Raw genomic sequence first — 25,249 nt, forward strand, 5'->3', positions numbered from 1 at the left:
CGGTGTCTATGTGTGTGTTTGTACCAAGGTTTGTACTTGTATGTGTATAGTCATGCTGGTGTTTGATTATTTTGTCGTGTGCGTGTTGTAGCGACGTAATCTCAAAATGCGTTTGTGTTAACACTATTTAAATGTGTTTACTCGTTCCCCCCGCAGGAAATGACAGACTTTTTGACTATGAAAGAATTGCGCGTGTCGTCTCCGGTTGGTTTAATGCTCTAAGTTGTAGCCCATACCGCATTGGGTGAATCCTGCAAAAGGTAATCGATATCAATAAATATAATATAAGCTAGTGACCTGGGCGCGAGCGCGGCCACGGTAGTGAGCACGACGACGAGCCAGTACAGCGGGTCGGCCAGCGCGTGCTGCAGCACACGGAACGTGGACGGCAGGTTGAAGCACGACACGCACACCGCCTGGTACACCAGCGTCAGCGCGAAGAACGAGCCCAGCGACCCGCCCAGCGCCACCACTTGGATCACCGTCTGCCGACACCATACGTTAAAACATTTGCTTCAAATATTACATTTTAGCATACATATTATATCGACCTTGTCCTAGGATAAACACCTCCGTGCCTGTCGGAGTGGGGAGCGTGAGGTTTTTTCGTTACGGAATTTCTGGATTCGGTCCCCGCGCTCAAGGCCCGCGATAGAAGCTATGCAATAGCTTAAAAATAATACCATGTGTGCCGAGCACACGTGTTAGAAGTGAAACTTCTTTGGCAAGATTCAAAGATACCAAAATCGTCACCTATTCCATGACGTAACGGTATGTCTATGACGCGACCTTGAAATTTTACTCTCAACACGCCTTAAGAAGTTTCACTCCAAAAATGGCATATTATTCACCTAAAAAACGTATGTAACGGTTACTGAATAAATGCTTTTTTATTTATAAATTTTGTGTCACTTCTACCAGTTATACGGGTACGGTTGCGCTCAATACTAACACCAAAAGCAGTGAAACAAGGATTGTTTTTGTCTTTTTAAATTTGTTTCACAAGGCGACTTTTTAGAGACATTTGTTAATTTATATTTACATTTACATCCTAAATAAATAAATATCTTATTTAATTTTGTGCTTGTGACCACTAATAAAACACGTGCATCGCGTGTAAATCTTTATAATTTTTTCACTTAAATAATCAAATCTATGTCCACACCAAAACTTACGACTGTAAAATAGAATAGCTGCGTGAAATAAAATGATGTTATAAAAAGAAAGTCAACATGTTTTCACTAAAAACTTGAAGTTTATTCAAAGTTTTAATACTCTTTACGAAATTTTAATACTCTATAAAGTCTAAAAAATTATTTAAGTATATGATAACTAAAATTTGTTAAATTAACTTGTCACATAATTCTGTATTATAATTTAAACGAACGAAGAACGCGACTCAAAAACCGCACCAAATTTTTTCAATTAGGTAAAATTGCCCAACTCACCCAGCTCCTCGTCTCAATAGCGACATACATCAACATGACAACTAGACAAGCAGTCATGTTACAGTCCCCAAAGGCCCATATATCCACGTCCGTGTCCCAGTACGAAGCGGCCGCGACGAAGAAGATCACCACACTGATGTATAGCGACTCGACTAGCACGAGCCAGTACGAGTGCGCGCGGTAGGCCAGTCCGCGACGGGACGCGCTGTATAGTCCCGGGCGTTCGGTTAGGAGAGCGGCTGGCGCTACACGGTCGTAGGCACCTGGGGGATGATAATAATAATTTATAGCCAGTTCAACTTTTACACGTAAAGGCTATACAGGGTTACTTGTAAAACACCGGCAACCTCGCAGGACAAGATAGCTAACATGATAAGCAACAACATTTGTTCTACGACTTTTGATAATTTGTTAAATTTTATTTTCATACAAAAATAATTATTCATTTAATTTTCCGTTTCAAAATTATAAACTCTACGCCTCCCAAAAATTACGACAACAAGAAGCGAACGAGAGGGGGAAGGGGGCGTCGCGTCGTCCATCCGATAATGAATGGAACATAGACTTACAAATGTTAGGAGAGTACAATAAAAGTTTAAAAAATCATTTAAAAATAATTTATTGCGTTATGCCAAAAGTCGTAGAACAAATGTTGTTACTTATGATATTAGCTATCTGGTTCTGCGAGGTTGCTGGTGTTTTACAAGTAACCCTGTATATTTTATAGAAAGTTCAACTTTTACACGTAAAGGTTATATATTTTATAGCCAGTTCAACTTTTACACGTAATGGCTATATATTTTATAGCCAGTTCAACTTTTACACGTAATGGCTATATATTTTATAGCCAGTTCAACTTTTACACGTAATGGCTATATATTTTATAGAAAGTTCAACTTTTACACGTAAAGGCTATATATTTTATAGCCAGTTCAACTTTTACACGTAAAGGCTATTTTATAGCCAGTTCAACTTTTACACGTAATGGCTATATATTTTATAGAAAGTTCAACTTTTACACGTAAAGGCTATATATTTTATAGCCAGTTCAACTTTTACACGTAATGGCTATATATTTTATAGAAAGTTCAACTTTTACACGTAAAGGCTATATATTTTATAGCCAGTTCAACTTTTACACGTAATGGCTATATATTTTATAGCCAGTTCAACTTTTACACGTAATGGCTAAATATTTTATAGAAAGTTCAACTTTTACACGTAAAGGCTATATATTTTATAGCCAGTTCAACTTTTACACGTAATGGCTATATATTTTATAGCCAGTTCAACTTTTACACGTAAAGGCTATATATTTTATAGCCAGTTCAACTTTTACACATTTAAGGCTAATATTTTATAGCCAGTTCAACTTTTACACGTAAAGGCTATATATATAGGCTACTAGCGCCATCGGTTTAGGAGATGGCCGAATGCCACGCGGTGTTTTGTAGCCAGGTAGGTTATTTATAACATTGGTTACGCAGGCTGTTCGAAAAATAGGACAACAAACTAAAAGTAGAAGACGATAATACTATAATAGCAAATTTAAAACGAAATCTCGATTTTGTTTTATAAATTTCGATTTGGAAGGACTGAGAAAGTTGTTTAAGGTAAAACTGATCAGTGAAACAAGTATGAAATGAATGTCCCCTATGAGGCAATAGATCTGAATACAAAAGGATTAAAAAATGCTGCAATTGCGCAATTAAAAAGTTAGCCCAAACTTATCCAAAATGTGATAGCTTGAATTCGATTGAAACTTACCAATAACAATAGGAGGAACTGCAGTGAACATAAGATTATATGCCATTAAATGCAACTGGTCGATCATCACAGATGATGAAAAACCGCAGAAAAACTGGTACCAGAAGATTAGGAACACAAATGTCTGCAAACAGAATAAAGTTTCGAGTAAATTATAGGAATTCATGACGAATTTTGTTAAATATGGCTTTGAATTTTGTGTTAATAAATTGTATTTGTGTTAAAAAAAATACTAAGTTACAAGGTAACGTGTATTAAATACAAATAAGTTATTAGATTGGCTGAAGAGTTTGTTTGTTTGTTTAATCTCAAGAACTACCGGTCCGATTTGAAAAATTCTTTTGGTGTTAAATAGCCCATTTATCAAGGAAGGTTATAGGTGTTTTATAACGTGTTTTCTTTGGGTTATATATAATTGTCGAGTGTACTATATATTGTAAGGTACTGAACTGTAAGGTAGATAGTAGTAGTAAAAAAGCCCAAACTCACGGCATTCTTAAGGAAGAAGTAGAGTATCATCCTGGCGAGTCTATCATAGCACCAATGTCCGTGCACGAGCAGCAGCCGCTCGATGAACTTGAACCGGGATAGCGCGAAGTCCGACGCCATCACCGCCTGCTTGCCTTCCTGGCCCGAGAGACCTGGAATATTTGCATTATTAATTAGTACGATAAAAAGAACAAGTATGTATCTATTCTGTATAAAGACATATTGAAAATTATAACGTCTCATTTCGGTTCACAAAAACATAGTACGAAAGAAAAAAATCATCAGTGGTCTAATTTATACATATATGTAGAGACTAGAGTTGTCGAAAATCCTTTATTTTACTAGAAATAAAGTCGAGATATAAGTACCTCTATAGTCTATACTATCCAGGTTTTATTCGAAAAAATTAGCATAGACTTAAAATTGATCTCATTGTTTAATGGAACTATGCCTTACCAATGCCAACATCAGCCGTTTGGATCATGGACACGTCATTTGCTCCATCACCTATGGCAAGCGTCGTCACTCCCAGCTCTTCTTTAACTGCCTGTAATTAATTTGTTTATAAATATAAGTTTTAAAGAATGGTATAAGAAACACATCAGTGTCTTAAAAATTTTATATAATAGCAGTGGAAATTTCCTATTTACACAGATGAAGCTTACGTTGTCGCGTGAATCCAGCGTATTGTCATTTCTTTAATTTGAGTGAAATATATGCATTCGAAGCTCGTTCAAAAGTGCCAGAAGTGAAGAGTTGCTTCTCTGATCAAATCTGATAAAAGCATGTTTTTGCAAATTGTCTGTTTTACGTGAAAATAAGGGACTAAACAGCAGTAGTCTCTAAAAAGGGGTAGAGCACACCTTATTTTTACTTTGTGCAAAATGACTGCTTTGATTGAAAGGAAGAGAGTATACAAAGCTAAAACCATTGTAAATAAAAAAAATGAGCTGTCACGGTATGCCGGGCAGATGTGAAACATCGACATAATTTTGCAATAGAAATTTGAAGATATTCCATCATACAGGTTTATTAACCCTGTATAGCGTGGCGATGCGCCGCGGTACGGCAGAAATCGGTATTACGTGCGCCTTTAGATGTTTCACATCATCAAAAGATGTATTCATGCACCACCGGTCCAGGATGTACATGGTACAGGATGTACGCGGTCCAGGATGTACGCGATACAGGATGTGCGTGGTCCAGGATGTACGTGTGCACGCACCTTGACGATGTACGCCTTCTGAAGCGGCGTGGCGCGGCAGCACAGCACGGCGGAGCAGCGGCGCGCGAGCGACAGGAACGGCGCCACGAGCCCCGAGCGCCGGTCCAGGATGTACGTGAGCGTGCGCCCGTCCACCACCAGCGCGCGACCGCCGCCCTCTACACCACCTTCTAGGTAACTCTTGATTGTGGACTCTGCGTGCTCCTGCGCATTACAATATAACTTATTACATAGATAACGTATGATATAAAAAACGCTATCTACGTTACAATATGGCCACGCTATTATATTTAAATTCAATCGATCGGAAGATAGTTTCTGTCAAACAGTTGTTTCAAATAAAAACAAAACTTAAATCATACCTGGCACAAGTTTATAATAAAAATTAAACGAACGTGATAATAATATTTATATATATATTTTTTTAATATAATTAACCCAAGAAGAACATATATGTAAAGTGTCAACAACCCATCCAACAATATCCCAAACCGACCTTATCCCTGGACATCAGGTGCAGCAGTCTATCGCTCTGCGAGAACAGCGCGGCCGAGTACGCAATATTGATGGCGGTCTCCGGTTTATCCCCGGTGAGCACCCACACGACGATGCCGGCGTCGAGCAGCGCGCGCACGGTGCGCGGCACGTGCTCCTGCAGCCGGTCCTCCACGCCCGTCGCGCCGACCAGGCTGAGCGCGCTTTCGAGCCGCGCCAGAGACTCCCGGATACGCTTCTCCCGTCCTGGAAGTAATTACCCATGAGTATATGGGCAAGGATAACGGTACGACTGGTCAGTGCCGAGACTGCCGACCAGGCAAAGCGCGCTTTCGAAACGCGCGAGAGATTCTCGAATGCGTTTCTCTCGACCTAAATGGAGTAAACTTGTGAATTTATGGGAAACGATACAAATACGCAACAAGTACGCTAACAAACCGCGCGAGCGCTTCGGAATACGTTTTCCCCTAACTTGACACAGTGAGAAATGATATGATTTATTTTGTTCTCTTATTTGTATTTTTTTGTGTCCCAATTTTTAGTCAAATAAATGTATTTTCCTTCTTTCTTTGAATTCGTAACTTATGTGTCAGTGCCGACCAGGCTAAGTGCGCTCTCGAGACGCGCAAGCGATTCGCGGATACGCTTCTGCCTACCTGGATGGTACAATAATCCGTAAATATATGATATGAATACGTAACACATGTGTTATTTTTGTTAAATCTTTAATAAATTCTTAAAATCTTTTTATTAAATATTTTGAAGTAATTTCTGTAATGTATCCTTTTATGGAAAAATTAATGAATTCCTATAACATTAGTAACGATAATATCGCCCCAATATAGGTATTAATTTCTATTGCCCTATAGCCCTTCAATTTGTATTGAAGCAATATTTTACACATTTATGTTGTCTATAAAATTACCTACTATGTAGTTTCAACACGCCATATCCAATAGTTGAAGCAAACGCTATGACTAAATGTTTGTATTTGTAGTTTCTCATAAACGAAGTTATAGCCTTTTGTTATGAAATATAATATTTTAAATAACACATTATTTAATAAAGTTTAACTGTGGTCATACTATAACAATAAAATAAACACGGTTCATAAAATATTATATAAATTTAATTTATCGCATCCGAGACGGCTGTTACGTATACCAAATCCAATTAGAGTGAACAATACGATCGCACAAGTACACGTGCATTCCAAGTAATATACGATTAGGTATAGGAGAACTAACAACGCATTAATTGTTTTTAACATATGTATTCCAACTACGATTTATGCAGTTGGCTATTGTTCAATTATAAATTTGATTAGTCAGTTGATGTGTTAATTAGCTCTGTGAAGGTCTAGGTCTAGAGTAACGGCTTATTTAAAAATTGTAGCTTATTACTTCACAAATATTTGCACTTCGTCAATAAAGACACGATGTTTATTTTGAATATTTCCTCATGTTTTGTCATGCAGCAAAGTTGTATAGAAACACGAATTATTCAACACACGGAAAACACATTTTTGCACGCGCGATCATATAGATGACGCGCCTACATGCGGAGACACATGCGAACCTACGCGTGGGTGTGGGCGATACACGTAAGGCTTGATATACCGAGTTCGAGTTTTGGAAGAATGTGTGGCTTTGGATGATATGAAAAAGTGGCGGTGAATTCACAAAATACAACTATGTGCGTGAAAGCGAATAAAAATACACCAAGGTACTAAGATACACAATTACGTGCGTGAAAGCGAATAAAAATACACCTACTATGATTCAGATTTAAAATACCACAAATCCACGCGAAGGTGTGTTAACATGAAAATGCATTCCCACGCTACATTTCACGAACCAGGACATGGTAATAATCTCTTGTAAAATCTATGACTCTATCAGCGGTATCCACGCTACTATATAAGCTTCTTGCACGCTACCCCGCAAGATGCTCCTTCAACTACTTTCTACGCGCTATTCCTTGACCCACTCCCCCTAATTAATATACCGCGACACTGCCATCCCTGTTCATCAGCTCTAGGGTTCTCTATTAAGAGGGGTTAGGTGGTCAGCGAAAATTCAGCTATTCGCGCCTTAGGTGAGGGGTGAGGGGGTCCGCGTTTTGTATGGAATCAACGTGCTCGAAACTAAAAATCGTAAGCGCCATTCACATTTTTATCAAAAAGGAAAGAAAATATTTAATATTTTCTTAATCTAAAACAGTCACGAAATCGAGAAGGTAAATAGTAAATACCTATGTATTTATGATTTTATAAAATACGGTTGTAATGAGCATTTATAGGATTTTTTTTTATCGAGCAAAATTTTTCCAATTGTGTTTTGGAAACAGTCATCCCATCACACATACGTTCTGTAATACATATTAGAAATTTCCGTGCGAAAAAATTTCAATATTTTATATTATAGCTCATAGATAACAGTCCATTTTGCCGTTTCCACCTACTAAGGGCCCTTAACTACTTGGCATCGACACTGACCTTCCCCGATCTCACAGGCGCGGTACCCCCCCAACGGCTCTCTACTTGGCATCGACACTGACCTTCCCAAATCTCACAGGCGCGGTACCCCCCCAACGGCTCTCTACTTGGCATCGACACTGACCTTCCCCAATCTCACAGGCGCGGTACCCCCCCAACGGCTCTCTACTTGGCATCGACACTGACCTTCCCCAATCTCACAAGCGCGGTATCCCCCAACGGCTCTCTACTTGGCATCGACACTGACCTTCCCCAATCTCACAAGCGCGGTATCCCCCAACGGCTCTCTACTTGGCATCGACACTGACCTTCCCCAATCTCACAAGCGCGGTATCCCCCAACGGCTCTCTACTTTGCATCGACACTGACCTTCCCCAATCTCACAAGCGCGGTATCCCCCAACGGCTCTCTACTTTGCATCGACACTGACCTTCCCCAATCTCACAAGCGCGGTATCCCCCAACGGCTCTCTACTTTGCATCGACACTGACCTTCCGCAATCTCACAGGCGCGGTTGTGTCCCGCGAGCCACTCCTCCCACAGCGCGGGTTGCATGGTGCGCTTGGCCATGACGAGCGTGCGCAGGCCGGCGCGCGAGTACTCCGACAGCAGCGCGCGCGTGCGCTCGTACGCGCCCGCCTCCGCAGAGCCCGCGCGCATCGGGGCCAGCGCGCCCAGCACCGTGCTGTCCGCGCCCTTCACGTACACCACCACCTGCGCGACCATACACAACATTAAAGAAAGAAAAAAATGTGTGTGTGTACTAGTGTACACACGTAAGAAGTGAAACTTTTTTATGACCTTATTTTTCAAAAAATAATTTGCTATATACAACTTTACAGAAATAACTATGTACGTCGAATCACGTGTGGTAGGGATAAGAAAAAGATGGCGCGTAACGGAAAAATGTCACGCGTAACGAAAAAAATTTTAGGTACTTACACTAAATTTTTTTTCAAACCCCGTTAAAGAAGTTTCATTTCAAAAAGATATATTGACTAACTTAAAAACAATACAATAATATATCTGGCACCCATGCTATCGGGCTTTAACACATGACCAATTCTGATATTCACTACAACAATCGATAACTTGTATGTATTTGTAGGTACGTATCTCGCATGATATGGTCATTAAGTTGGAAAAATAAATTCATAAAATCTCCAAAAAATAACTCATTTCTATGTGAAATGGAAACGAAGCAGGCGTAAGGCCTTTTTGTTATAAATCTATATATATATATATATATATAATCCATAACTTGAACGATATATTTTTCAAATTAATATGTATTTTTAACAAAACTCCTCTACTTTTACTCGTTTATTAATCAATTACCTGTCCCGTTGGAGTCCGCATAGCAACCGACATGCACTTCCTATTGGAGTCGAACTGTTGTACTCTTAGAACCTTCAGCTTGGTCAACTCGCCCCTCACACCGAGTTCCACCTCATCAGGCGCTCGGCCTCTGAGCTCGTAGCCGTAGGCCAAGGCCGCCTCGGCCAGGGCTAGCTCGTCAGGACTTTCTGCTTCGAAACGTGCCAACTGAAAGCGAATAATCGTGTTAAATGTGGGGGAAAATAGAACAATGTGTGCGAAACATAAATTTATTAATATATTTTGCTTACATACAGAAAATGATTACTAGCAACGCTCCGCAGTTTCACGTGCGGACAGGCAAAACCTTTCATCCACTATTTCAATACTGGGGTTTGATCTTGAGCTAATTTAATTCAAAATCGGTACTATGCGTAACGGGTACCAGGAAAAAAGTATAGATATCAACACGATAGGAACAAACATGGGTTGTTTTTAGGATATCAATTATTATAAAATATTTATAATGTTGTTGATATTATATTTTCCTTATGTTTTATTCTATTACGGGATCCCGTTTTGTTAAAAGTTTAATTTAAAAGATACCGGATAATGCCATCTGAAACTTATCTTCCTCAAGATTCAAGGATTATGCTATAAATAGATAACAAATAATCTTCGAATCTGAATGGCAATGACAGATATACCTAATTTCAAACCAAAAATATTCAGGTCTTATACATAAAACCAATGTTTTTCTTACACTTTGCTATGCAAATCTCATGAAATACAAATCTATTATCAGTCCTTTATTCGCAAACGCTTTGAACGTGATTGATTTGTTCAGCAGTTTCATTGAAATAGACCATTGTCAATAAACAAATGCCAATAAGAATCAAACGTGAATTGAGATCGTTTTAACACGTTGTAGTTACTATAATTATTGTAATATTAATAAACCTTGAAATATCCTTTTATGATTTACATTACATCATTGTGTGGCTGATTTGTCTATTGATTTACAAGAATATGCGCTATTTTGTTCCAATAATAAAAAGGTTTTATGTGAACAATTAGTTCATTCTAGTGTTTTTATAGAAACACAATGTGAATGGTAAAGTTTAATTGCCTGTGATTTAAACTTTTTCGAACAAATTGATGGTCTGTTGCTGATGATAATTCAAATACCATACCTTAATTTACTGAGCAAATTGTAGTAGGTACTTTAAAGTGTGCAATTTGCAAAAACCGGTCTATGAATGTTAGTTTGACCCAGTTTTGCTAAAGTTTAATTATTTCATTCAATGTATGATGATAGCACACATTACATCGATAATGATATAATTAAAAGTTATAAAGTTGCACAGGAAGTTTAAATGAAAGGAAAATTTGTTGGATGCTTAATCCTGTTCTCAAATGTATATCCGTTCTTTTAGCCGACTTTCCAAGAACGACGGAAGTTTTCATCTTATAGCGAATTTGTTTTTATTTTTATTTTTGAAGTGAAACTTCTTTAGGTGCGTTGAGAGTAAAATTTCAAGATCGCGTCATGGCAAAACCGTTACGTCATGGAGTAAGGCGACGATTATGATATCTTTTAATCTTGTCAAAGAAGTTTCACTTCTGACACGTGTGTTCGGCACACACGCTCTTTTATTTTTCTTTTTACTCACTTGTACTTCCGCAGATGTACTCGGCTCACTAGAATTATCATCTCTACTTCCAAATGGCAATTTCGGTAGTCGAATACGTAAGGGCGATGTCGTCGACGGCGGCGGCGACGGCGTCGTCGATCTGGATTCAGTCAACCGAGCGTATCTGAAAATGTACTCTATTATAAACGACGAAGGGTTGGAAATCCTGTATTGTAGTGCTATGACCAATGGTTTATGTTATAGCAATAAAGAACTAAATGTTTTAATGTGGTAAAACGTCACGTATTGTTTAGGTCATGTGAGTAGTACTTTGATGATGACAAGGGTTTTAACCAAGAGTATTGTGTCCTTACTACGAATTTTGTGCTAACACTATGTTATAGTTGCGGGTGTGAGTTATAAAATTTAATTTTAATGTTGTAGAACTTCTGCTATTTCTATTAACTTGTTATCGGTGAAGATTTATAGTAAGGACACTGATTATAATATATTATCTATTTTGTCAATTTCGCTGAATCGGTCTGAAGATTATGATCTTGGTTATAGCCCTGTAAATAAATTATAAATTTTTTATCAGTTTACAGCATTAAACCGCAAAGCTATTAAGTATCACGAGGAAATTATAAAGAAAAGATTTTACCTTTTGCTAACTTGTAACGGGAACTGTAAAATAAGTTCCTGTACCATATCCAGTTAATAGGATTCATTTTGAAGTTTTTACGATGTATTTAATAAAACTAGCCAATTTCGGACAAAAATAATTCAATATAAAACACACGAAGCAAGATGAAATGTATTCGAATGTGAATAGAAATAAACGTTTCTAATTATACACCTTAGCAAAGCTCTGGAGATACTACCACATACTTGAATTGTTATGCTCCTACTCGCACCAGTTTGGTTTCAGGTTGACATGCGTAAACATTTAAACCGATTAGAATATTTAAAGAGCACATTGTATTGCACAAGTCTATTTCAAAGTAACATTTAAAGAGGAAAGAATATGAATCAGTACGAACTTATCGTTAGATCGTAGGGTTCCGTTTGCTCTGGAGGTCTTCTGGGCTCGAAATTGATCGCTCGTGGTGGAATTACTTAAGGAATCAACGTGAGGTTGGCTGACCACCACGGTGTTACACACGGCAAGAATCAGTAGGAACTCGCGGACCTGAAATTGTTGCGTAATTATGAGTGATGATATTTCGCAAAAACCATAGCCGAGAAGCAATTATGTTGTAATCTTTTATTCGACAATCTGGCGACGTTGTGAATAAACTGATAACATGATAACTGCTATCGGACAATTTTAAAAAGTATTTATAGGTCCCATTAGATACGCTATCTATTTATCGAAACAAGGAAATTGCTTTCCAAATTATAAGAAAACTAGGTTTCCGCCCGCGGCTTCGCTCGCGCAGTAAAGAATAACCCGCAAAGTTCCTGTTCCCGTAGGATTTCCGGGATTGAGTCATTTTCCTGGGATAAAAATTAGCCTATGTCCTTTCTCGGGTATCAAAATATCTCTATAACAAATTCCATGCAAATTGGTTCAGTAGTTAAGGCGTGATTGAGTAACAGACAGACAGACAGAGTTACTTTCGCATTTATAATATTAGTATGGATTTAATTTAAAAATTATATGAAATACATTTTTATGACCAGGATTTTAACTTAACGATGAGATAAATTTACGTCAGTCAATTCAAAATGAGACTTACTTTTTGTGTATGTTGGCCGTCATTGCTATCGAGTAAATGTTGAAGCATTCTTCTATTGGGTGATACTTTGGTAATAGGTGTGACTATAGGGGGGAGCTCCTCCGAAGGCTCGGCATCAGGACCAGGCGGATGATCATAATCCACTCCCCCCACTGTACATCGCCGAAATACCATTTTGTTTTCCGTCAACGTGCCAGTTTTGTCACTGAACAAATAACTAATCTGACCCAATTCTTCAGTGATATTTAACGCTCTACATTCCGTTCGCGTATTCGTTACCGAGTCGTACATCTCGACGTCCTGATGTATGTGATACACTTGCAATAGTTTCGTCATTTCTATTGTAACATATAGAGAGACCGGTATCATGACCTGTAGTACTATTATGTACGTCCAGAATATTAACAGGCCCTCGTGTGTCGGTTTATCTGCATAGGGAATGAACGGCGTAAACTTATTAAGATATGGGTAGTAGTGGTCGAACCATACTTTGCATCCGACGGCGCCAGCGCAGCAAAGAAACAACAGTACTAAGACGCACCAAATCACGTCTGTGTTCATCTTTCTTTCTAATTTGGAACATTTGTATCTCGGCCCACCATTGTTGAGCATAGCCTTTGTTTCATGTCCCGCATAGACGACTATTCCTTCGACGTAATCTGTGTTTTTAATAGTGCAATCTCGTAAAAGTAGATTGTCTGAATTTAAAGGAACTCTTCTTCCGTTCGGATGTGATATTGTGCCAGTAAATCTGTATATTTTCGTTGACGGTCTCTCCACCTCCACCGTGCTTTTGAATTTTAATGGATTGAACTCGAGTTGCTGTAAGAAACATTTTGGGTATTTAATTTTTACGCTCGGAGAAAGCATTCCCACGGATTTTCACCGCGGTAATTATGGTAACAGTCAAATATTATTTTCAAGTTCCGTGCCGATCAAATTATGCAAACGTCGTTTACGGCGACAGCATGAAAATCGAGGTTAAATGTAGATTGAGTTAACAGTTCGCTGGTTATCTAGTTGATGTACTATATATTGAACAATGGTACAATGGGTAATCTAAACTTTACATTAATTTTGATACAGATCAAAAAGCGTCTATAATTCGAGGACAAAGGTTAATTTATAATTAAGATATTTTATAGGTACATGTTGACTTAATCTTCATTAGACTACAATAACCTAAAGACCTATATATTCGATAACATAAATATAATATATTATGGTCTGCTCAAAAGAATTAAAACATCTGACTTGAGGAAAGAACTGCCAAAAGATATACTTTGTACTACAAAAGATGTTAATTAGCTCAATATAATTAAACGCTACCTTTTCTTTAAAGCCTGGAGCGACGATTCTCTGCTTTAAATTTGTCTCTCCATCCAGATTGCATGTATCGAGATAGCAGATGCCAAGAGGGTTCGACGACTGCAGCAGCACCATGTCCGCCGGCACCGCTTCGTTGTTCGACAAGTGCACGAGGTCCCCGACTCGCACATCCTTCCATTTCATTCGCACGTACCTTTCCATTGATCTGCGGACAAGGGATAGATATACTTAATTAAAAATCTGGCTCTATTTATCAATTATAATGGCAAGAAATGTTAGTAAGCCGATTAGGAAGGATGCCCTTCTAAAGCTATTCTGAGTAAACACTGTCAAGTGTCAAGGTTTCGAATTTTCTATTAATCTGCGTTATTTTAACGTTTGTTTTTATTGTCTCGTAAAGTAAATTTGTATTACAAGGAAAATATTTACAAAAATTAAAATATAAACAAGAGCCAAATTCTGATACAATTTGTAAGTAAGTCAGTATATGTATATTTATTAAAGTGAAACTTTTATTACATCGTCTCAAACTTTTTGGTCTGTGTAGCGCATGTCGCGTGACGTACGATTATTATCGTACAAATACGATAATTATCGTAAGTTTCATTTTTACCGTGGTTTCATAAAACCACACAACATTTTTTTAAATAATAGGCTTTTCCTCGCTGACAGGTAATTCATTACAAATCGGAAACTTGATAAATATGAAGACAATTTAATCGATCGAGCTTCAATAAATGTTAACAACTTGTTGTTTAACAAATTATTAATAATAATTAATAAATACATAATACGAAACGGTTTTAAATAATCGAAGATAAGCAGCTGAAAACATTTGTGTTTAAGGGGATTTCCTATCGTTGATATTTCTAGGCTAAATATTCGCCTAACAATATAATGAATAAATTAAACAAAACTTAAATATGTATGTTTTATATAATGAAACATACGCCTACGTTTCATTCACAAAGCAACTCAAAGCTTTATGCCAAAAATATCAGCAATATTTTTGAGTAATTCAATACATCGGCGTTTTCCGATATTATGTCGCCTCCGCAAAAAGAAGTATTTACGACATTAAATTCGCAGAGAGGTTCGTGTTTTGAATAGCTTTATTAAAGGGCTATTCGCGGGGAATTCTCCACTGAACGTCGATGATGTTATCGCGTGGGCGAGGCGTCGCGTCGCTCCACAATACCGCACAATACTACCGAAGCAACAGGTACTCTTTGATAACAAACGCCATGTTTTGTAGATAATTTCCATGTTCCATATAAACGATCAATGACTGATTCATTGAATCTGGAAAATTTATTATGGAATATGTATTTGTAAGCAGTTTCTCAGTGGAGTTCGTAAAGATTTATCTTAATAAGGTATTCGCTAGAATCTAGAGTCGATATAGTACCTTGAGAATTATCTTAAAAAGATATCTAGACTTTACCATTCTGACAATTAACTCATTAAAAATAATTAGTTTTATTTTTAAGACGAGTAATAGAAAAAAAAAATGACGTAACTAAAATCACTTTAAATAAGCGACGTCACTGCAGCGCCGAAATCAATGAAATTCATATCAGTAGTTCAGTACTGATAAGAAGATATAGACTTATCGTTCAACATTAAAATATCTAAAGAGATTGAAAACGCTTAACTAAATTATAATACTCCTGTAATGTACCGTGATTTATTATGCCTAATTCAGTGCGCGTGATTCTTTTGATGTGGAATACGACGTAATGTAACTTTGACAAAGAGGTGGATTTCAATGAGGTCAATAATAATATACATTTATTTCCCACCAGTATATAGGTGGGTATTTAAATATGAAATTAGTAAAGTAGCTAGTATCGACGTATAATATTTTGGGAATTGGAATTGAACTGTATTTCGATTTTAGTAAAATAACAATGCTAATAACTAATTAGAGCCTTGAAACGATTTAATTATTCAGTATAAATGAATATTTATAATGTTGATTACATTTTATATAACACCCATTATTTGATCAAACAAAACGTAGTTGTTGTTTGCGCTACTCATACAGAACATAAAAGTTGACAAATGTTAGTTTAAAAATTTGATGCGCTATCGACAAAGTTGAAAAGGAAAGTGAGTTGAACGCAATCGTAGTTTGTTTACATGTTGCTTGGGAAATGTAGTAAAAAGTAAATACACGCGACTTTCATTAATGTCTCTATTGTGTTCACAAATTAATAGAGTTCAACTCAATCAACAATGGCTATTTACTAATAAAAACGTTATTGTATAGCCCGAGGCGTAGTGAAAATAAATTTACTGAAATACCTGAATGGATTCATGCAAACCTAATTTACTTTTCTTATTCAACTATATTGGCATTGTAAAATAGAAACCGAATTCCGATAGCTTTCTACTTTAAAATCGAAATATGTAATTAATTATCGCGATAATTTACTGATTGAAATGTTTGGTGACTTTAATTTTTGTGGAATGTGCATTTAATTATGCTGTTTCTGTTAGCATCATATTATCATTTCAAATTTAATTTAACCAGCGTACATCTTAAGTTAGATATCTTCGCAACATCTTCTAGGAAGATCAGTGTTTATGATATTTATAATCGATAAATTGAAAAAAATACAACTAAAATCTTTGATATTACCTACACATGATTAATTACATGAAACCATTACGATATTACGTTGCAGATTTTAAGCCGAGCCGAGTAATACCTACGCTCAGTACTTCATTTTTAGTACTTCGTTTCATTAATTATCACAATGTTTTATTCTCATATCTTTTAAATTATAAGTTTATTTTGTCGAAATGGTAGTTAATTAATTTGATGCATGATTAATAATTTGGATATAAATTAAAGATATTGGATACCGATTACAAATTGACAAAAAACGAGAGCAATTATAAGGTTTTTTTTAGTAATTAATCGGTGGATATAATTTATAAAAAAATTTACACGAACATCATGTGTGAACAACCTATTGAGGATAATAATAGTTATTAAAAATAATATAGAATAAATTATAGGTAGTAAAAAATCGAACACAAAAAACGAGTAATCGTGTCTGGGTAATTCAAACATGTTTAATATGCAGATACATTAATATTTCACAGTTTTAAATTAAGATATCTAATAGCAGCATGATATTACAGCTTACATACGATTAATACAGAAACCAAATAACATTTATACAATCAGGAAAAACCTTTTATTTGAGGCGAACAACATCAATGACTTTTAAAATAGGTATTCTAGGACTTCTAAAACCTAGGTATATAGTGTAGATATTACGTCTTTAATGCTTATGGTTTAATGGCACGTATCATCTGCAAGATAAGATAGGAGTCTAACTACAAGTTTATGCGACGTGTACATATTTTAATTACTAACGTACTAACGTTACTAACGTAACTTAAAGTATCAAAACAACAAAAATTTAATTAAAACAAAAGACATTTCCTGACTATGTATAACACAGGTATTTTTCGTAATTTTTAAATTTTACAAGCCAAAATATACAATAAATATATTGTTTCCAAGGACATCTTTTTCTCGTTAAAGAAAAGTATAAATAACTACAGGGTTAGTTTTCAATGACCAGCACAGAACAGTAAGAACATAATAGAAGTGCTATAATGTCATCATTAGTATGAAAACCAGTGTCGCCAAACCCACACATTTAAACCGATAGTTATACAGTACACTACAAGTAAACTATGCCTTTGATTGGACAGCTTAATTTGAGTAAAAACTGACATAGGTTATAAATTCAGCATTTCAATATGTACCCTAACGAACCAAGTTACGGTTTATTTTAGTATAACATCCCTAGGGTATATTAGCTGTTTTGTTTCTCTTTGCTCAGAAATTCCAAATTCGAAAACATTCAGCTATTCCACAACAGATGGCGTTGGTTTTCAATACATATAACTTTGAACCTCTACACATAAAGATAAGGTTGAAATTTGTGTCACTCTAAATTAATGACATTAACTTGACATTAACCTGATGCTATGCTCTAAGGGATGTCAGCCCTGTTATCGATAATTCACAAATAAATATATTTTTGTGCATTTTTTTTTTCTTTCTATTATATGAGTATAGGATAATGTGTCACATTTTGGAGTATGTTTATTACTACTAAGTACGTCTTTTCATATTATTATATTTAAATAAAAAACGGAATAGAATAGTATAAATCTATATTTACAAAACAAACAGAAAATATGCATTATTTTAAATCTTGGAACTGCCGTAGGTTTGATGTATCGGTGGCCTTTGTTAGACTGCTTATTGCTGTTCGGCATCCAGTTAACTCGTCACGTTGCATTTATTATCCATTTCTCTTTTAAATTAGGCTCTTTCGAAAATCTATAAATAAATAGGACAAATGAAAGCTAAGGAAAAATAGAATAAAATTTAATATTTAAAATGTTTGTCTTTTCTAAAGTATCGATACTGTCGATATGCGCCACATGCATCACTAATCCGACATTCGTTTGTTTATTTCAATAATATTCCAGAAAGTCTTGTTTGCTGTTCAATCTATATTAGTACTTATTTCTTATGGATTAAGGTTCATTTTGACTTAATATTTTTATAAATTTTTGACAAATTACGACAAGCGAAGTTGTAACATAAAATATATTTAAAATAAATTAAAATAAGACTTACCGATGGTATGAAATGCCTCGATTGCTGATATTATTACGTCTGCTATCATTTTTCCACTCTAATACCGAACAACACGCTCTAAATAATGAATAAATATGGAAATAAGGTTTGACAGTTGACAACCGACTCGAATATTTTTCTGCGCACAACTGAGAGCGAGTTAGGTGATCTTACCTTACTAGTGACACGTGGGCCACGCCCACATCGCACTTCTATTATGTTCTAACACAGAACAGTAGAACATAATAGAAGTGCGATGTGGGCGTGGCCCACGTGTCACTAATAAGGTAAGATCACCTAACTCGCTCTCAGTTGTGCGCAGAAAAATATTCGAGTCGGTTGTCAGCTGTCAAACCTTATTTCCATATTTATTCATTATTTAGAGCGTGTTGTTCGGTATTAGAGCTAGCGCGCACGAGCAACTTTGTCTCCGCAACTATTTTGTCTCCGCAACTATTTTGTCTCTCCAGCCATGGGCTAGTATGAAAGTGCGCGTACGTAGCGACGCAACTCCCGGGAGACTTTTTTGTCCGCGGGTTCGGAGACAAGCCCGCGACGCAACTGTCGCCCTATCTATTGGTTTCAATGCAAGTGCGCGCACGGCGACAAAAATGTTGCCTGTCGGCGGCCGCCGGCCAGTTGCCGCGTAACCGGCGAAGCGATAATACGTATTTATGTCAACGTATTTATTCTCGTACACAGTAGTTTTAACCGACTTCAAAAAAAAGAAGGAGGTTATCAATTCGGCCGGTATATTATTTTTTTATGTATGTACACCGATTACTCCGAGGTTTCTGAACCGATTTACGTGACTCTTTTTTTGTTTGATGCAGAATGGTGTGGGATTGGTCTCATAAAATTTATTCGGATAAGCCCAGTAGTTTTTATTTTGTGAGCATTTTTGTCTGATCTCGATGACTTAATTGAAATGTAGCAAGTAACTTTGATTCATTTCGAGAAATTTTGTATACGTATGTAAATTGGATAGCGATGAAACATTATCATGACATAGAGCTGATTTGACGATGGAATCGGAAGGTGGCCATAGGAACTTAGTAATATATTGACTCAACTTTATCGAGTTTGGGCTCGTTTGATTCGTGTTGAAAAATACACTAAAAAGTATTAAATAAAAATAACTTCGTTAAAAACAACAAGAAAACAACCGACTTCAAAAACGGAAAAGTAAAAAATAAAAAAGATTGATATTATTAATTACTACATATTATTTAGATGTGTTATTTACTAAAAAGGTTTGATGTCGATGCACGGGCTTAATACTAAGTGCTCAGTGCTTGGCACCGACTTCAAACCTATTTAATAAATTAATAATATTGTTTTTAATTAATTTATTTTTATTATTAGTAGTTTTCTGTCTATAGTAGAGCCATTTTAATAGGCAACATTGACAGTTCAACAAAATTCAGCAACGTAATCTAGTAACGACGCCATAGAAAAATCTCATATTTGTATCTTGATGAGCGATACCAGGTCGTAAAATTCTGCACAGTTCATCAAAACTTTCTATACTCATTCTGAAGTAGCGAAAAAATTTTTTTGGAAATGTTCTCAATTTTAAAAACATTGTATGGAATTTCCCCAATGTCAGTCTCTCACTCCATAATGGGTGCACCCAATATTGCCTTTTTCGCTGCCGTCTTCGGTTTCTAAGGACAAGAGCACAGACCACAACCGTCTCTTCGAAATCCATGTTGATAAATGCAGAAAATTTTAAAGAAAAAGTTGCGTTGCTGTCGCTTTCGTGTGCGCATCGTTCAAAACTTTGCGAGGAGACAACGACAGAGACAAAATAGTTGCCGGGCAACTAAGTTGCTCGTGCGCGCCCGCTCTTAGAGTGGAAAAATGATAGCAGACGAAATAATATCAGCAATCGAGGCATTTCATACCATCGGTAAGTCTTATTTTAATTTATTTTAAATATATTTTATGTTACAACTTCGCTTGTCGTAATTTGTCAAAAATTTATAAAAATATTAAGTCAAAATGAACCTTAAGCCATAAGAAATAAGTACTAATATAGATTGAACAGCAAACAAGACTTTCTGGAATATTATTGCAATAAACAAACGAATGTCGGATTAGTGATGCATGTGGCGCATATCGACAGTATCGATACTTTAGAAAAGACAAACATTATAAATATTAAATTTTATTCTATTTTCCTTAGCTTTCATTTGTCCTATTTATTTATAGATTTTCGAAAGAGCCTAATTTAAAAGAGAAATGGATAATAAATGCAACGTGACGAGTTAACCGAATGCCGGATAACAGCAATAAGCAGTCTAACAAAGGCCACCGATACATAAAACCTACGGCAGTTCCAAGATTTAAAATAATGCATATTTTCTGTTTGTTTTGTAAATATAGATTTATACTATTCTATTCCGTTTTTTATTTAAATATAATAATATGAAAAGACGTACTTAGTAGTAATAAACATACTCCAAAATGTGACACATTATCCTATACTCATATAATAGAAAGAAAAAAAAATGCACAAAAATATATTTATTTGTGAATTATCGATAACAAGGCTGACATCCCTTAGAGCATAGCATCAGGTTAATGTCAAGTTAATGTCATTAATTTAGAGTGACACAAATTTCAACCTTATCTTTATGTGTTGAGGTTCAAAGTTATATGTATTGAAAACCAACGCCCTCTGTTGTGGAATAGCTGAATGTTTTCGAATTTGGAATTTCTGAGCAAAGAGCTACAAAACAGCTAATATACCTAGGGATGTTATACTAAAATAAACCGTAACTTGGTTCGTTAGGGTACATATTGAAATGCTGAATTTATAACCTAAGTCAGTTTTTACTCAAATTAAGCTGTCCAATCAAAGGCATAGTTTACTTGTAGTGTACTGTATAACTATCGGTTTAAATGTGTGGGTTTGGCGACACTGGTTTTCATACTAATTATGACATTATAGCACTTCTATTATGTTCTTACTGTTCTGTGTGTTCTAATGTTCTGTGATGACCAGCCAAAATTTAAAATTAAGATCTAGATATTAAACCAAAGGTGCATTTGAAATATTATTGTCAAATAAAATAAAATAAAATAATAGCATTCATTTGAAAATGTCTTAAAAATTTCCTAAATCGTAAACACGCGATAATCTCAATGCACTTTGTGTGCATGCGCGCATCGCCAAATTTATGTGAGTGCAAAACTTCTACCTATCTAGGTTGTTGAACTGAATTGTGCTTTTGTAATGTCCACACGTTCGCTTTTTAATGGCGGACAAGAATGAAATCTAAATTAAAAAAAAAACCGTTTTTTTTTTCATTAGATCGAAAATGTTATCGATTCTGAACCATTTCTGAAAATTTGGCCGGTCATTGAAAACTAACCCTGTATAACATAAAATATAAGTATTTTCAACCAAGTTATTTGTCACGTCTTACATAATAACGTTCCATTGTCCGACCTGAAAAATGCAACAATGCCATTCATCCGTTGTTACATAGATAAACTAAGAATATATTTCTAAAACTTGAAGCATAATGGCAGTGCCTCTATTATAATCTAGGTCGTTTACATTATAAAGCATCTGGAATGCGAGACTAGTTCGCAAAAACAGGAACGCTACACGATGTCATCCATCATTTTGTTAGGACATGTGTGAAGGTACCCGGCACCCGCTGTCCCATTTGCGCGCCTATTAGTTTCAATGCCAATGTTACCGCTGAGTCTTGACATACTTATCAATATTAAATGTTACTAGTTCCTACTCTAATCTGCATTTATAGAATGGTTATATTCGGACGCTAATCTTAGATCAAGGTACGGCAATGTCATTGTCGGACCTACAGGTAACGCGTAGGTGCGTGTTGAACACCTAACATCTTGATAACATTTTAGTGTCAAAATAATATTCAGAAATCGGACGTAAAAAATTCTTATTTTTTTTCTGATATCAAGTTGCCGTTATCGTTCCTATTTCTATTCTGTTACTAGGAATTCAGTAAAAGGCTGCTTAAAATTAACCTCAACACAGAAATTCCTATAACATGCATCGGCGGCGCGGGCGGTGTCACATACGTAAACAGCTGAATGAGTCCAACTTTCTCTTCTGGCCATTCGTTATTAGTCAAATGGCGATGCGTCTAAATCATTTGCACGGTTAGTGTGCCAGTTAGTTACATCAGCGGATCTTGGGCGAGCAATGTGAAGGTCAGAACATTCACTCTCGACCTTACAGACGGCCACTGAGTTGTGCTAAGGCATTATCATAAGAAATGGATAATCTTATAAAATATATAATCCGAGTAATCGCCTTACACTAAATCTATACATTGCAAAGGTATGCAGTATTACGTTTTCGATATGGATAAATACGGTGAAGCCGTGAAGGCCGGTACATTCACCGGCTAACATTATTACTTAGGTGGACAATAACATTAGCTGTCATACAGCTTGATCTATGATTTATAAGCTCATCAGCTCGAGATTGCTGTAGACCTCGATCTGGAATCTTATATAGTTTAGGCTTTGTGGTTATACATAAAATTTACAGTTATATTATTTAATGTGCGACCATGGCATTTTAAAACAAATCTTTGAAATTATGACAATGAAATAAGATTATTCGATTCCATATAACATTACTGTTTTATGAATGCGTATTGTGAAGTAGAGCAAAACTATAAAGGTCTCATATGAGTCATAGAAATAGAAATGCACATTGTCCGGTAATGTTTTAGTAATTACTAAAGTGTGTCGTGATACGTGAGTGCATTTCAAAGGACTGTCATCTCTTGTTACTATTATCACAGAATACATAATAGTAGCTAAACGCTACTATTATCATAAGTTAAATAAAACTACACATACGGTAATCGATTTATCAATTCATATTGGCCAAGGAAAGTAAATAATATTAATGTATAACAAAATACTACTGCAATTCAGAAACGCAAAACAACTCAGTTATGTTTATAAACTACAAAGATGATTAACTTTAACTTGTTTACGTCTATTGCATTGTTGTAAATCTCTTTGATGTTGAGTTGAATCACCTCTATACTACATTTTAGGCTCTTAACTCGTACCATCAAAAAATCCTGTTTTAGTACTAGCCTATCTCGGCATTATACGCGCAGACAAAATAATAATAAACTCATTAAAAATTTATTTACGTCCCTCTAATGGCTTATATACAATGTATTGAACAAACAGTAACGTGTTTTCAGCGTGAGAAATACTCACGATTCCAATTGGAGTCAGTGACATGAATTTAGAATCGAAGGGCTTCAATATAATTTATGATAATGGCAAATTCATACATTTACACGCATTAGTCATTCATTTCTTTAAAAATTTAAACTCTATCTAACGAAAATAACTTTGATGGATTTTGAACGTGTGTATAAAAATTCGACCCCGGCTTTTTAAACCCTTTAGTATTGAACTATTGAAGTACGTATGAATTTGTTAGCAAGGGAAGTCCTCCTGTTATACACCGTGCTGTGTTTTCTCGGTGGTCTTTATAAGAATTGAAGCTTTAATAAGCCGTTCGTATCCTGCTGTTCATCCTGTAATAAAAACTCCTTGTTCCATAGAAGAAATCCGGTGGTGAGATATTTTATAAAAAGATTTTTCTTCAGTATTTATTCTACTGTAGTAATATTTCCAGCATACAAAACAGAATAGCGTAAACATAACAATATTTGAGATAATCTCCGCTGAATGTTAGATTCGACTTTAACATAGACGTAAACATTAATTCCTAAATGTTTAGGTACTGTTTACAATCTTAGGTACATCAATATAACAATTTTGGCCACGTCGTCAAGCATAAATACATATCATGTTATGATTCATCTACTACATACTATGCTACCTATTTATATGTCACATTGCAAATAGTAAGAGAATTTCTAACCGATTGAGATTGTTTGATATAAAGTACCTACATAATTGAATTATCTAGTCTACAAATCTGTTATATCAAGGCGGAGTTCCACTTATAAGTGAAGGAATATCGACGTCACACGCCTAATGGGAATTCCCGCTTGGCAAATATATGGACAGGAAAAGTCAGATAAGCTATAATATAACGGGTCAAAATGTACCTTTCATATTTCGTCATTCTTTTATGTGTAATAATTATTTTTAATAATGATATGTATTGCAAACAAAGCGATACTATTGTTGATGCAATAATAGAGTGCTGATTGAGAGATAATAATTAAAAAAAATATTTTGTTTTGCAATGCATATTTAAAATGTTTTTGTCAAATTATTGTACCTATACAATGCACCAATATTGAAGATAAGTTAAAATAATGTATTTGTACAATTTTAAAGTCGTACTTCTGATTAAGTATCATCCTTATTTTTAACCGACTTCTTTTCTAATTTGTCCAGTTTTCCTTAAACATAAACGACATAGATCTTTAAGTTATAACCCTTGACACAGCCCAGTTCAAGGACTCCCTATCCTAAATGCAAAGTTGAGGTTAAACAACTTTACACAAAACTAAACCTCATAATTACATGGTTAAAGTCTATTTTCCATTTCGTCGTAAAACTAGTACTAAACTTGACGGATTTGCATACTCATACAATATTGTAATCTACGGTATTTTCGTCCAATGCTAAT

At 35.7% G+C, this 25,249-nt stretch overlaps 1 protein-coding gene across 1 annotated transcript in view; it reads right to left on the reverse strand.

Moving 5' to 3' along the window:
• The window catches only part of LOC123691976 (phospholipid-transporting ATPase VA), a 74,031-nt gene that overhangs the window by 6,542 nt on the left and 42,240 nt on the right, over window positions 1-25,249 (reverse strand). The window contains exons 2-14 of the mRNA XM_045636575.1: window positions 13,941-14,145; window positions 12,612-13,433; window positions 11,913-12,061; window positions 10,912-11,056; window positions 9,260-9,466; window positions 8,413-8,635; window positions 5,426-5,670; window positions 4,930-5,133; window positions 4,161-4,251; window positions 3,705-3,856; window positions 3,216-3,339; window positions 1,449-1,711; window positions 298-485 (exon numbers count right to left, since the gene is read on the reverse strand). Of these exons, the coding sequence (XP_045492531.1) occupies window positions 298-485; window positions 1,449-1,711; window positions 3,216-3,339; window positions 3,705-3,856; window positions 4,161-4,251; window positions 4,930-5,133; window positions 5,426-5,670; window positions 8,413-8,635; window positions 9,260-9,466; window positions 10,912-11,056; window positions 11,913-12,061; window positions 12,612-13,433; window positions 13,941-14,145 (3,018 nt within the window). The remainder of the gene's footprint in view (window positions 1-297; window positions 486-1,448; window positions 1,712-3,215; window positions 3,340-3,704; window positions 3,857-4,160; window positions 4,252-4,929; window positions 5,134-5,425; window positions 5,671-8,412; window positions 8,636-9,259; window positions 9,467-10,911; window positions 11,057-11,912; window positions 12,062-12,611; window positions 13,434-13,940; window positions 14,146-25,249) is intronic.

The sequence above is a fragment of the Colias croceus genome, chromosome 5 (assembly GCF_905220415.1).
Source record: "Colias croceus chromosome 5, ilColCroc2.1".
Classification (NCBI taxonomy): Eukaryota; Metazoa; Arthropoda; class Insecta; order Lepidoptera; family Pieridae; genus Colias; species Colias croceus.